This window comes from Lissotriton helveticus, chromosome 2_1, assembly GCF_964261635.1.
Source record: "Lissotriton helveticus chromosome 2_1, aLisHel1.1, whole genome shotgun sequence".
Classification (NCBI taxonomy): Eukaryota; Metazoa; Chordata; class Amphibia; order Caudata; family Salamandridae; genus Lissotriton; species Lissotriton helveticus.
Genome location: NC_136059.1, coordinates 568,314,374 through 568,329,766, shown reverse-complemented (window position 1 = coordinate 568,329,766; position 15,393 = coordinate 568,314,374). Strand labels below are relative to the sequence as shown.

Sequence of the window (15,393 nt, the reverse complement as noted above, 5' to 3'; positions counted from 1 at the left end):
GAACTGCGATGCCTGGCCTCCCTGAATGGGACCAAAAGCAACTTATGACCGGGTTCACCCTGATTGGGGCTCAACAGCGAAGTATAGCTTGGTTACAGTGACACAGTGTGCATGGGACCCACGTCTGGGCATGCCTGTCCCACTTAGGGCGATACACTGAAGTATAAATCAATGGAATGCTTAAATGTATCTCAGCCACTGGTAATTATTCGTAGATGCATCCCAGTCCATCGTTATTGTGCACACCATGCTACCTCAGTTTGGATCCACCCAAATGCAGATCAGTCTTGACCCTGCTTCTATTGATCAGTCCAGTCTAAACTGCCAGGCCGGGTCCTCCCCGGATGGGAACACAAGCAACCTAGGACTGACTTTGCAAGGATTAGGGCTCATCAGCCAGGTATAGCATGGTTCCAGTAACACAATATGCATGTCACCCACGTCTGGATATATTTGTGCCTCTTAGTGTGATACACTAAAGTATACAAAATGTAATGGATAGAATGCTTGAATTTATCTTAGCCACTGGTAATTACTCGTGTGCATTTTGCCAGTACATCGTTATTTTGCACACCATGCCACCTCAGTTTGAACTTAGCCATATGCAAATCAATCTTGACCGTGCTCGGATAAGAAAAGTGCAGTCCAAACAGTTTTTTGTATACTTTAAGAAAGTTGGCCTTTTTGTGCCAACATCAACTGTGCCTTTCTGCAAGTGAACAGAGTCACATGACTGTGGCTGTCTCGCCTGTGATGGGTGGTTGATTCCAAAGGGGACTAGCTGTGCACAAGATGGGCCATCCTGTAATGGCAGGATTGCTAGGAAGGGGCTGTACCCAGCCCCATATACTCTTTAAAGGGGCTTTGCTTACAGCACACACAAAAGAACCTGGCACTAGGCCTTTCGTGCCAGAGAGGTCCCAAATCCAGGAAGGACAGGGGAACTGGACAGAACTAGTTTGGTGGGGCTATGGACTTCCCCCACACAAAGGCTGGCACTGGGGATCAAATCTGGCATTCACGGACCTCAATCAGATCACTCCTTGACCTGTGGAAAATTCAGAAGAAGGTCTGCCCTGCTGTTAGACGGACTGCTTTACTGCTCTGCATTTAGAGGAAGGAAGACTGGAACTACTCCCTTGATCCAAGGACCATCAGAGTGACTCCAAAGACTAGCTGCCTACCCTCCTGTGTGAGCTACAGGGACAAAACAAGTTTCCAGAGGTCTCCCTACAACTGCCCAGCTGACCAGTACAAACTGAACCTGTTTGGACATGCCTGAGCTCTGCTTTTACCTGGAGTGAGCCCTTATACCCAGGAGTTGCCCCCCAGGTCCTGGAACCTTAGTTGCCATCAGAGTGTACTCCTCTTGAAGAAAATCCTGACGTTTGAGCTCTTGCATGTGTCTCATTTGCTCCAAGACTCTGCTGCTTACAGCGACTGCTAACCCGAAGCTCCATTGATGACCAACTCTTCGATGTACGGGGCGTGGTCTCGCCAAGCAGCGTAATGGCCGCTCCTTGAGCGCGCTCTGCCAGCCGAGACATAATCCGGCTATATCTCATCCTTTAACTGCACCGGGAGAGACAAGACTGATGATATTTGCTTACCTGACGTGGAGGGGAGCAGAACGATACAGCTCTGGAGGAGAAGCAAGCCCTGCCAGACCCTGCAACTACGTGCCGCGCTTGCCCCGGCTCTACGGGCGGCGGCTGATGAGCTGAGCGTGAAGCGTGCTGCCACAAGTGTGCGTTTACATCTGTGGTCATCACCGGAAGCTGTGGCGTGCTGTGGTGGTCGTTGCTGTCCCGACTGTGGTGCGAGCCGGGTTTGGCGGTGGTGAGCTGCCCGTGATGACGGGACTCTGGCTGTTGCAGAGGCTGCGACCGCCATTTTGTGGAGATCGTTCGTGATGCCAGGCAGATCCGGACTCGTCGCTGGGAGCCCTCCAGAGTGACGGAATACGAGTGAGCCGCACGTTGTGTGACATCAACGCTCAAGAGAGGTACTGGGAGGAGCTGCGAGGGGGGAATTGCTCTGCTCTGCCAGGAATCCTGTGGCTGGCGCGGACCTCCCTCGTGGGTGGGCCCTTGCGGTGGCTGCGGGCCGGAAGAGTACCTTCCCCTGGGCTATTGGTGGACATACTACGCCCTGTGCACAGGCGCATGCTAATACCCTTGGAGGTCCCAGACTACCCCCTGAAGCGAATAACATCTGAGTGAGCGGAGTGGCGGTGAACTGATCGACTGCCCGCGGTTGTGATCGGGCATGGCAATGTGAATACTGTGCAAAACCTTCGTGGTGTGTTGCCCCCACATTGTTAATTTGGGCACTTAAAGGCCAAAGCGGCAGACAGAGGGGTATGCATTGGCCTCCTCCATAGCACTAAAGTTTATATCTACGCCCCAGCTGGATGCATGTGTACACGTAATTGCACCTGATCCTTGGGCACCACACAATGACAATCCTGTCAGCTGAATCATAAGGCAACCATTGGGGGAGACTGCATGCGATCGCGCCATTGGACTGCTTTGTGAGGTGTGTCTGGAGGCGGGCTGATTGGAGGTGGCTAAATATCTGCAGCATCACTTCGGGGGGGGGGGGTCAGTGCCAAGATGGGGAAGACAGACCCCAAGCAAACAAAGAGGTCCTTTGACAAAAAAAGACACAGGCGCCAAACAGATTCTGGAGCTGAAGGTGGCGGTGATAACTCTCCCTCAAGCCAATCAGATGACCGGTAGGAGGACGTACTTGCCCTACAGTTAGACATGAGTTCCAGCCTTAAAACAATTGACACTAAACTTGACGTACTTACCTCCCAGCTTGATAAAATCAATAAGCAAACAAAACTCAGCTGGACCAACTGGAGAATCGTTCTTCAGATGCACACAATTTCCAGGTAGAGAACAAAGAACAGCTGTTGCAAATAAACAAGGTATTGACCCTGATTAAACCAAAAATTACGATTTAGAAGCCAGGTCCAGGCTTAACAATGTTCGCCTACTGGGTATTCCTGAAACTACGCCATTACCAAAATGGAAACGTTCATGGAGGAGTTATTACGTGACCTGTTTGGTGCTGACCTTTCACCAGTTTTCATTGTGGAACGTGCCCATCGCACATTGGGCCCTCATCCGCCTGTGGGTACCACTCTACCAGGACCATGATGTGGTGCTCTGCCTGGCTAGAGAACGGGGTACCATCCAGTACAAGGGCAACACGATCTCATTTTTTCTGGACTTTACTCCAACAGTCCAGGCGGCGAGACGTGGTTTTGTCCCAGTCAAATGTTTGTTGAAACAGGCGGAGATCCCTTGTGCCCTACTATATCCCGCCAAGCGGAAGGTCACGCACGAAGGCAGTCCTCACTTTTTCACGGACGCTAAAATCAGCGATGAAATTCGCAAAACATGTGGGAGCTAAGAGACGCGCCACTGGGACCAGGGGTCAGAAGAGCCCAGACAGGACCCTAAGTGATAATGATTAACTGTTATTTGTTGCTAGTGATAGATGTACTGCTACCAGGTACTCTAGTATCTCACTTGTATAGGCGCTGATGGTTTATCTAGTAGCTGACAGGCTTAACTCTGCATCCCTATACCCATTGGGGTTAAAGTTTAATGTAGCTGATTGCTCACCTTGAGTGGCTGTATATATTTCTCGGCCACCCTGCCTCATGGCTGGGTTGTATGCCGGTAACTCCTCGCCCCAGGGGAAAGTTCCCATGTACTACTTCCAGGCTTGGCACTGGTTTTATTCTTACTTTTTAGTTTCTGGAGGGAGGGTTTCATGCACAACGTAATTGGTGGGGTTGGTGTGGGTGGGGGTAGGGCTGGGATTGTTGCAGTTGTTATGTTAGTTAGGAATGCACTCTACTGCTGTCTACAAAATGCTATTCTTTTTATTATTTGTATGGTTCCTGGCTCAACATGGTTGGACGGGCAGGATTGCCCCCATAGAACATAATTATTATTAGCACAGAAGGGGCAGTCAAGAGTTTGTCATGATTATTCGACTATTGTGACGACATGACTACTGTTAAATGTATAACTTGGAATGTCCGTGGTTTGAATGACTACAGAAAGACCAGACTTGTCCATGTATACCTAAACTGCCACCATGTAGATATCTGTATGCTGCAAGAGACTCACCTAAATAGCACGGTGCATGTGAAATTACATCATAAGCATTGGGGCCACACTTTTTCCTCTTTATATTCAAACTATGCTAGAGGTGTGGCAATATTGATACAGCAGGGGCTGATTTGGAGAACGATTTAATCGCAAATAGACCCTGAGGGTAGGTTTGTAATACTGTGTGGGCTATTAGGAGTAAAAATGACGATAGCAGCCATATATGGCCAAATACAGACTGCCCTTATTTTTCTTTTTTAAGCAGTTTTTATTGATATGTAAACAAATTGCATACATTGTAAGAGATGAACAAATCAGAATGCAAAGCAAGCTTATCAGGTTCATATAAAACATGCTACATATACTGAGTAGACTACATACATTTGCAACTGGCTCAGATATGTAACACTGTACATAGATGCACATCAGACAGTTTCATCCCTTGGACACCATTATTCAGATCCAGTTGGTGTGTTTTGCTTCTGCTTGTGTAGATATTCAGTAGAGGTTCCCAAATATCAGTGGGTCTGGAAGCAGTGGGGAGCTCTTCCGCATATAGTGCCAATGTGTCTCGGCAATAAACCATATCTTTGACCCATAGATCAGAGGAGGGGCTCAATTCACTCTCAAGGGTCAGCGCCACCCTTCTTTTTTCCAGTAGCAACGCTATTTTTATTAGTCTGCTTAGCTTTCCTTTCAGTAGTGGTACCAAATGCAGTATGCATATCTGGGGAATGCATTGAAGCTCAAGATTAGTCATTTCTTGCAATGTCCTGGTGACCACCTCCCAGTACCACATCACCCCATCACATTCCCACACTAGGTGCCAGAAGTCCGCTCCCGCCTTCCCACATCTTTTACAGTTATCATTATCTCTTAAGCCATATTTAAATAGTCTGTGGGGTGTGTGATAAACCTGGTGGAGGTATTTGAAGTGAATTATCTGTAGGGTTCCTATTGGGCGTAAGTATGCTAGTTATTTGACAGCAGTACTTCCAGTCTTTCTGCGTGAGTTGTGGATCTAATTTTGCGTTTCACTTTTCCATAGCTCTATTGTGTAGTAATGGAGTTTCGTCCCTCGTTGCTCTATACATCAATTTGTGTCTTGTGGGGATAATGAATAATGTGTGCAGAGATTGTAATGTAGGGGGTTCAGATGGGAATGGGGGTAATGTGCTTTGAGTGCCTTTTTCAATCTATGCAGGGTGAAAATATATAATGGTGTGTAGATTGAAGGCGTCACACATTTTGTCTATCCCTTCTAGTGCCAGCAGTCGCATTGTGCCCGGTTCCTGCGTAACTGACGCTGCCGCGTGATACCCCAGAGGTAAATGTGGGAAGTATATCGATAACTTTTTTGCTCTGCAGCCGAGGGACTGCCAGGCTTCAATTGTGGAGTCAATGGAATTGATTTCCACCTTGGGTGTGCCTCTGCGTGTGTGAGTCACTATGGCATGTAAAGGGATGGGATGGGCGTCACCGTCCTCCAAGGCTACATGCGGAATAAAATCATGAGTGTTATACCAATAATGAGCGTACTGTGCTTGGGTGCATAGATAATATATAGATATCGGGTACACTGAAGCCCCCCCTGTTTATAATACAGCATAAACCCCAGATCAATCTAATGAGTAGTGATCGGATTGTTTTAAAAAAGGCAGTAGACAGCTGTATTGGGATGTTGCTGAAAAGATATAGAAATGTTGGTAGCATGACCATTTTTATTAATGCCATTCGGTCCGCTAGGGACAGCGGCAGCCTAATCGATTTTTCTCTAAATGTGTGCAGGCTGTTCCATAATTTTCATGCAGGACTGTCTCGGGATCACAGTGTACCCATATCCCAAAGTTTTTAATAGGCTCCACCAACCACACTAGGGGATACTCGAGTGCATGAGGAGTGGTAATCCCAGTGAGAGGCACCACCACTGATTTAGACCAATTTATGGTGAGTCCAGAGAAATGCCCAAATCTAATATATTCTCACAAAATTGGCTCCATCTCAACATGCGGATCTCTCACGAATAAGAGCATGTCATCTGCATATAATGATATGCTCACTGGAAGGTGCATAAAGCGCAGCGCTGCCGTTCTATGTCGCTGTCTGATAATGCAGGCCAGCGGCTCCAGTGTAATGGCAAATAAAGTGGTGCTAAGGGGCAGCCTTGTCTTGTCCCCCGTCCTATCCGTATAGGATCTGATGTGGTGCCTTCAACTCGTATCCTTGCAGTGGGGTTGGTATATAATAGTCGTATCCAGGCGGTGTAAGTTGTGGGGAACCCCATACGTTGGAAAAGATAAAAGAGGTAGCCCCATTTTATTGAATTGAAGGCTTTGGCAGCATCAAGCATCACAGCCACGGCCTTTATCTTGGGATCGAGGATGTGATACATAGCAAAAAGCGTACGCAAGTTGTGGGATGTGGATCTTTCAGGAATAAATCCCGATTGATCTGGCAGCACACGTTTAGTCATTAGCGGTTGTAGTTTAGTCGCTAATATTTTGGCCAGTATCTTCACGTCTATATTTATCAGCGAAAGTAGACAGTACGAATCGCATTTGTTAGGCGGTTTATCTTTTTTGAGCAGAGTGATAATTAGGGCCTCCCGAAGTGATGGCGGTAGAGTACCCACCTCATGAGCCTCTGCGTATACTGCAAGCAAATAGGGTGACAGTTCCTCTGTGTATTCTTCATAAAACTCACTAGTTAGTCCATTCGGACCTGGGACTTTTTTATTAGGGAGAGTTTTAATCGCATGTCAGATATCTTCTACGGTGATAGGCTGACTTAAGTATTCCCAATGGCCATCCGACAGCCACGCGAGGGCCACATCCGATAAGTAGTCATCCATTTCTTCCTTAGTTGCTCCAGTTTGTGACGTGTACATGTCTGCGTAGGTGCATCTGAATTGTGTGACTATGTCGTGTGTAGTTTAATGATCCACTCCGATGTTATCTGTTATTTTTGTGATTAAGTGTTGAGTTTCTCTAGGCTTGATCTTGGTCGCTAGATTGTATCCGGGCCTTCCCCCCTCCCCATACGCCCGAGCGACATGTCTCTTTGATCTATATTTTATCTCTTCATCCGCCAGCTCGTTATACTCCGTTAGGGACTCCTTAATTTGTGCGAGAATGACAGCACTAGCTGAGCTCTCGTATTGCCGTTGAAGTCGCGATAGGGTGTTTTCGACTTTAGTCTGCTGGCCTCTAATGTCTTTCAGTATCCCCGCAGTCGTGGTAATGCACTTACCCAAGATTGTGACCGTTAAATGCTTGCCATAATATTGCTACGCTGTCTACAGACCCCTTGTTCAGCTCAAAATACTGATTGATGTGAATGCTAAGGCGAAACTCCGTGGTCTGGGTCTCCAATACTCCCTGCTGTACCCTGCTCGCCTGAGAGTAATCTTCCAATCCAAGACGCTGTTTTTTGATTCTCCGGAAGAGTTGTTTCGCTGGACGGATGAAACGGTGGCGCTCAGGCCACATGCCCAGCCGGGACTGAATCCGGGGTCCTCGAGGGGTTCCTCGCCGGAGCGCGGAGATCAACCGACCAAGGGCAAGAGAAACCGGAGATCTAGATCACGAAAGCGGTCGCCCTCTGCCTCTGGTGCACAGGGAGGCGGCAGAACCGAAGATTCGGACCACTCTGGGAAGTGACCTTCATACTTACAGGTACTCTGTGCTCCCTGCTTGGTGGTATGGCTCCCGGTGCTGGGAGAGGACATGGCGGTGGCCCGGCGAACTGGACGCTGTACTGATGCCTCGGTGTCATCTCGAGACTGTGTTCTTTGATTTAAATGGGGTGGTGGAAACTGGCTCGGGTACAGCTGATTAGGGGCTGTCCCTCTCCTACCCTAGTAGGAGTTGTTTTTGGGGGGGGGGGGTTTCGCGACAATTGGTTTAAGGGAGTTGGGATCCATTGGCATGGTTGGTCTCGGGCCCTCTGTTTTGGGCTTGGGACTGCCCATGCCGCGACAGATGCTTCATAGTTCTGTGAGGTGTAGGGGGGGGGGGTTGGGGGTATGGACGGTAGGGGAGGGAACAGCAGTTGCTGTCCCTGAAGTTCTTGCATTTTGGGGTGGTAGGGGGGGGGTGCACGTGTTCTCTATAATGATACTGATGTTGTTGAGTGGTGGGTGGTGTGGGCGCGGGGGGCCTTCCTGGTGGACTCCGTCTGACTATGGCTGACACAGTAAACGAACTCCCTGTGGAGTCTCTGCGAGTTGTTACATGGAATGTAAGGGGGATGCTAGACAAGGTGAAACGTGGGGCTGTCCTGCGCTGGGGAAAGAGAGCCGCCGCAGATATACTTCTGCTTCAAGAGACTCATATGATGGGGTCGAAGGCGCTCAGCCTGCAGCGATGGGGCTATCAACAGGTATATCATGCTGGCTTTACTAGGGGGTCCAGAGGGGTGGCTGTTCTAATCCATCGTAGAGTGGCGTTCATACATGAAAAGACGTGGGCTGACCCGCAGGGTCGTTATTTGTTTGTCAAGGGCATGGTGGGTACGGAGCCCGTGGTCCTTGGAAGTGTCTATGCCCCCCCTCCCCTGCAGTGGGCCCTAGCTGAGAGACTGTTCCAGGTGTGGGGGGATATCCCGGAGTCCCTGGAGGTGGTCGGGGGAGACTGGAACGAAGTGATGGACGTGGGCATGGACCGCAGGGGGCGCCGGGAGCCGAGCGGGCTGACCCCCCCTCCCCCTCCCCTCCCTCTACTAGGCTGCGAGCGATGTGTGATGGAATGGGCTGGATTGATGCCTGGCGACATATGCACCCTACTGCGCGCGAATATACGTACGTATCTGCTGTGCATGGTTCCTTTTCCCGCTTAGACTATGTGTTTGTTCCCCGGTTGTGTATGTGCAGGGTGCGTGCGGTGGAGATTTTGCCGAGGGGGCTGTCGGATCATTCCCCAGTATTGATTGACGTAGGACTCCTTAGGAAACGTCAGCCCTTTAGATGGAGGATGTCCTCGTGGCATCTTCAGCAGCCGAGTTATGTCAAACATCTCCGGGAGGTCATTGATCACTACTGGCGGGAGAACCTTGTTGATGAAGTTGACGCAGTGGTGGTGTGGGAGGCTATGAAGCCCACTGTGCGGGGGGGTGGATATTGCATGGACCACTGCGGCTCGCCGTGGGCGTCGAGAAGCGATCGTGGCGGCTGCGGCGCTGGTGGAGACACTGGAGCGGCAGAGTCGGGGAGGAGGGGATGAGGTTGGTGTGCGGCTACTTCTCCAGGCACAGCAATCCTACGCGTCGGTCCTACTGGACGAGGCCAAACAGGCGTGGTTGGCCACGCGGAGCCGGATATACCAGTGGGGTGACAAATCGGGCTCCCTGCTCTATAGACTGTGCCAATATAGCATTAAACCCGACACGCTGCCCGGTCTAATTGCTGAGGATGGAGCGGTTATCACTGAACCCGCCAGCCTGGCGGCGAGCTTCGCCACCTACTTTGCGACACAATATGCTCCGTGTGGTAGCCTATCGGGAGAGGAGGTGGCTAAATTTATTGATGACCTACCCCCTAAAGCAGTGTCGAATGAGGCCAGGAAATCCCTAGATGCTCCTCTCACGGCGGAAGAACTGGGGGAGGCCCTGGGACAGCTTAACGCGGGCAAGGCCCCCGGGCCGAGCGGTTACCCCTGTGAATTTTATAAAAAATTTCATACGCAGTTAGGGCCCCACTTCCGGCGTGCGCTTGAAGCGGCGCGTGCGCAGGGCAGGCTGCCGCCAGATTGGCGTCATGCCGAGATAGTAGTTTTCCCGAAACCGGGTAGGCCCCCAGATAGGCACGACTCATATCGCCCCATCTCGTTACTTAACATAGAAGCCAAAATACTGGCTAAGGCCCTGGCGAATCGGTTGCTTCCATATATAACGGAACTGGTACACCCCGATCAGTCGGGCTTTATGCCTGGCAGGGCCACACGCCACAATATTCGGCGTGCGTGGGCTGCGATAGATGCTATGGGGGCCACGGGTGAGCAGGCAGCTTTGTTGCTTGCTGACATTAATAAAGCGTTTGACTCAGTGAGCTGGACGTATCTGTTCGCGCTCTTGCCCCGTCTCAACCTGGGCCCGGTTTTTCTATCCTATATTAAGCTGCTCTATACAGATATCACAGCTGCGGTGCGCATTGCCGGGGCGGTGTCGGAGACCTTCTACATTGGTCGGGGAACCCGACAGGGATGCCCTCTCTCCCCATATCTCTTTGCCCTGGCTATGGAGCCGTTGGCCGCCTGGATACGTATAGATGCGCAGATGCGAGGCTTTGTGTGGCCCCAGGGCCTCTCCGATAGAATTGCGTTGTACGCTGATGACGTCCTTTTCTTTCTTACGGACCTGCGACGCTCCGGGCCGCGAGTATTGGAAATAATGCGGGTCTTTGGTGAGGTCTCGGGCCTATACCTGAACCTGGGTAAATCTACTCTATGGGTCCTTGGAGGTGGTGCTGTATCGGACCCCTGGACACTGGACCTGCGGGTGGCGACCGGTGGCTTGCAATACCTGGGAGTGTTCCTGTCGGAATCGGTGACCCTCGCGTGGGAACGTTCTGTGCTGCCGGTTTGGGAGCGGGTGCAGGCCGACGTGAAAATTTGGTCCCGGATGCCGCTTAATATCTTTGGCCGGTCCGCCATCTTCAAGATGGTGGCACTCCCGCGCCTCCTGTATCAGCTGCAAAACTATCCCCATCCGGTCCCTACCTCGTGGTTTCGGCAGGTGAATTCGGTCTTAGGGCGGTTCCTGTGGGCTGGGGGATCTGCCAGGGTGGCGTTGCGCACGTGCTTCCTATCTACGTATTGTGGAGGACTCGCCACCTCGGACCTCATGTCCTACTATCAAGCAGCTCACCTGCTCATCCTTAATGACTGGTGGTACGAGGATAGGGGTGACCCGGCATATGCATTAGAACGCGCACTGATGGGTGATAACACTATCCACATGCTCCTCTACTCTGCTCGGCTGCGGCGGGAGTTGCCCCGTGTCACGAAAACTGTCTTTCTTGTTTGGCGTCAAGCGTTGCGACGCATGGGCTGGTGGGGTAAGCTGACTGCGGAAACACCGCTGTGGCGTAACGGTAGACTGCCTGCACTGGCCTCCTTGTCGGGTTTCGGTGGCTGGGACGCGATCGGGATCTCGTCGCTGGGTCATGTGATGTCTGGAACTACGCTTAAGTCGTTCCAGGAACTTGGGGCGGAATTCCACATGCCGCGGACCCAGTTCTTCCGTTATCTGCAGCTCCGGCATGCGCTAACGCCATACGTGGCCGATTTAGACTCACTCCCTGAATTCAGCCCCATTGAGGCGAAGTTGTTCATGGGTGATCTCGGAGACAAAAAAGTATCCCGAATATACCAAACGGTAGTCACTCACTGCGCCTCTGACCTCCTTCCCCTGCGGTCGGCCTGGGAGGCGGATGTTGGTCCTATGGACGAAGATGACTGGCGGGAGGCTCTGGAATCCCCACGGGGGACTGCCATCGCAATGAGGCTCAGGTTTATCCAATTTAAGATTCTCCACAGGGCTTATTTTACCCGTGAGCGCCTCTGGAAGGCTGGACTGATTGAATCGCCGGAATGCCTGCGTTGTGGGATGGAGGTGGGCTCGCTGCTTCATACGGTGTGGCTGTGCCCTAGAATAGCTGGCTTTTGGAGAGGTGTGTGGACTTGCCTGTCTGAAGTACTACACTGGGACCTGCCCCGCACTCATCGATTAGGATTGCTTCATATTCTTGAGGGAGTGGGGGGGAATTGCTACAAGCGCCATCTACTGCTATTGGGGCTAGTACTAGCCAAAAGAGACCTAGCACGGGCTTGGAAGGACGAACGGGCACCTCCTCTGTGTGTATGGAAAGCAGGACTAGATTTTTGTATGGGTCTGGAGCGCCCGATCTTTGAAGCGCGAGGGTGCCCTCGCAAGCACTTTCGGATTTGGAAAAGATGGGCTGATTATAGGGACTTGCCACTAGACCCCCCAGTCGAACCCGAAGAGGAGCTCTAGGCTCCCTCATGGTGCGGGCCTGTGTCTTGCGCCATACCGGCTACACTATACTCACACAACGCTATTTCCTCTTCACACGTGCACAGGGTTAGGGAGGGATTACGGGATGGGATTGGTTGAGGGTGGTGGGAAGTTGGGGTGGGGACGGGGTGGGGGGTAGTTTTAAATGAATATAATTTGCAATGATTCTAGTTCAACTTCAGATCCTGCCATATGTAATGTATCCAAATGCTTGGTGGTTTCTCCTGACTGTGGGGTGCCACATTGATTGCCGTGCTTGGTTTATTCAATAAAATCTGTTGTGAAAAAAAAAAAATACTGATTGATGGCTTCTCGGATGGTGTGTGTGTACAATGGATCCAATAGCGCGTCGGAGCAGAAACGCCAGGTAAACTGTCGGCTTACAGATAGTGGAAAGTGCAGTGTGAGCTTAACAGGGTTGTGATCCGACAGTGTATGGGTCAATCCCTCCACAGCGGAGACCCATGTCGCCGCATGATCACTCATTACCCAGTAGTCTAGGCCCGACCAACTATCATGTGCAGCAGCTATATGTGTACCCTCTAGTGTATCTGAATTGTGCAGTTGCCACATATCTGAGAGACCAAGCTCCGCTATTCCCTCATTTGTGACTTTGGCTGCCTTGGGTGTTTGTCCCCTTGTGCAATTTTTTTTTTAATGAATTTGTTTATTGATTTAAATCACAGACATACAGTATATATTTGGATGACATGGCACAATCTCTTGGACATAAGATCCCACACAAAACCACTAATCACAAGTGCCTCCCCCGTCTACACATCTCCATTTCAACAACTGGTGACACATAAAGGTCTCTCCTGTATTTGTTCCACTTTGACCATTTCAAGTCCCACTTCTTGGGGCATCCCCGAGCCTTATATACTTCCATCTCCGCCATCAAAAATCTTTCCATTTCTGTAACCCACTGGGTAGTACGAGTCGGGGTTACATACCCCCATCTCTTGGCCAGTTCTCTTTTTGCTAGCGTGTATTGAATTGTTGCTCAACTTCGGTCAAGTCAGAGGCCTCCCAAATATTCAAAAGTCCCAACTTTGGGGTCAGCTCAATAGTCTTCCCCAGGGCTGTGCACATTTGGGTCATGGCTCCCTCCCACAAGGGGCGTATCATGGGACAGGACCACAGTATGAGGTAAAATGTGGCTGTTTGGTCACAACCTCTTATACAGCGATCGTCGGGCATGGACCCTATCCTTGCTAAAACAGTCCCTGCCATATAGGATCGATGGAGTATCCTGAGCTGAATCAGCTGAATTACTGAATCAGTAATGGCCACCATTCGAGGGGACATCTGCCAGTCTTCGTCGTCTATGGGTCCTACGTCACTTTGCCACCTCTCCCTAAGCTTCGGGAAGTCGTCCGGTAGGTTGTTACTCAGTTTCTTGTATGTCAAAGATATAGCCTTTGAGTTGAGCGGTCCATCAAGCAATCGGTCCTCTAGGGGCGATGACTCCGGAATGTCTTTAAGGGAAGGGGAACGCTGTCTGTAGTGCATGTCTAATTTGCATGTATCTGTAAGCCTCCCCCTGTGTTAATTGATACTGGTTCTGGAGCTCAGCAAAGGTCATTATCGCTCCCCTTTTAATCAGAACTTTAACTGTTGATATTCCGATCAGATCCCATTTATCAAATTCAGGTTGATAGCCAAGAGACCCAATTGTGGAGTAAACCACAGTGGTGTGGCCAGTGAAAGGGAGCCTGTCCAACCCAAACGGGAGGTAACTATTCGCCAGATATCTAGCGTGTGTTTGGTCAGGCCGAAGTACTTTCCCTTATTTTTCCGGCCTGTGGCGTACAGGGCGCCAAGCTATCCAGATCTGTCAGTTTGGTATCTATCCAAGGAGAACGCCGGGTCATTTGGAGGGTGGTAAATCCAGTGATTGACGGTCACCAGTTGGGCCGCCCAATAGTATCGCTGTATATCAGGAAGGGTTATGCCTCCATCGTACCAGCTTTTCGTACGTTTTTTCCCAGCGATCCTAGGGCTCTACCATCCCACAGCAGCGTGGAAACCTCCCCATTAACCGTAGTAAAGTATGAATCTGGAACTCTGTGTGGCCAGTTTTGTAGCACATTAGAAAGGGGGGAAGAGCAAGCATCCTGAAGAGTGCCACCCTTCCGACCAGTGTCAGGGGCAAGGTCCGCCAGTGTTTCACGTCTGCTCGTAGCCGAGCCAAGTGTGGGGCCAGATTGGAACTGTGGAAATAGGCTGTATCCGAAGTGATATAGATCCCCAGATATCGGAAACCTTCCGTGGCGACTGTTAGTGTGCAATCCGTCGGGAGAAGGGGCACGTCACCTCTAAGCATGAACAATACTGACTAACGCCAATTAATAGCATATCCTGAGAATTACCCAAAGTTCGTAAAGTTATCTACGACCATCCTGATCGATCTATAAGGGGATGCTAAATAAAGCAGGACGTCGTCCCCATATAGTGATATACGGTCTTCAAAATCCGCTGCCCAGCGCAGTCCACGCACCATCACATCCCTACGCACCCAGGCCGCCAGTGGCTCCAGTATGAGGGCAAAAATCAGTGGGGACAGTGGGCATCCTTGCCTCGTTCCTCTGCGCAGCTCAAACGTCCTTGATGTAAACCCATTCACTCTCACCTGTCCCAACACACCGGTGTATAGCAGCTTCACCCAGGCTATGTATTTAGGCCCGAGCCCCATGCTGTTTAGCACTTCAAATAAGTACGGCCATTCTATGGAATCAAACGCCATAGAGGTGTCTAGGGATAATACCGCTGGATCTTCTTCAATATATTGTCTGCGGGCCATCACATTGTGGAGACGGCGCAGGTTAAGGGCTGTGTTGCGCCCTGGCATAAAGCCGGATTGGTCTGGGTGGACCAACGAGGAGGTAACCGTCACCAATCGGTTGGCCAGGACTTTTGCCAGTATCTTGGTTTCTGAATTAATCAACAATATTGGCCTATAGGAGCTGCAGTTCTCCGGAGGCTTACCTTTCTTGTGAATAACTACAATGGTGGCCACTCTTTGATCGAGTGGCAGCATGCCCCTCTCCAGCCCCTCCTCATACATGGCTCTTAAATGTGGTATAGCAAAGGAGGCGGTGGCCTTCAAGAATTCTACTGGGATAGCGTAGGGCCCCATCGCTTTTCCTGACTGCAACTGACCCAGAGTTTTACCTGTTTCTTCATTCGTCAGCTCTTTTTCCAAGGTGTCTCTGTCTGCCTCTGAGAG

The 15,393-nt window shown here is 50.6% G+C and overlaps 1 protein-coding gene across 5 annotated transcripts in view; it reads left to right on the top strand.

Moving 5' to 3' along the window:
• The window catches only part of ANKRD31 (ankyrin repeat domain 31), a 2,265,957-nt gene that overhangs the window by 2,193,402 nt on the left and 57,162 nt on the right, over positions 1 to 15,393 (top strand). Inside the window, exon 22 of one of the 5 annotated variants that reach the window (XM_078675242.1) lies at positions 5,399 to 5,460. The exons of the other annotated variants lie outside the window; for them this stretch is intronic. Coding sequence (XP_078531368.1) covers positions 5,399 to 5,433 — 35 coding nt within the window. The 3' untranslated portion in view covers positions 5,434 to 5,460. Of the gene's footprint in view, positions 1 to 5,398; positions 5,461 to 15,393 lie in introns of those variants that run through there. 5 annotated transcript variants of the gene reach the window in all.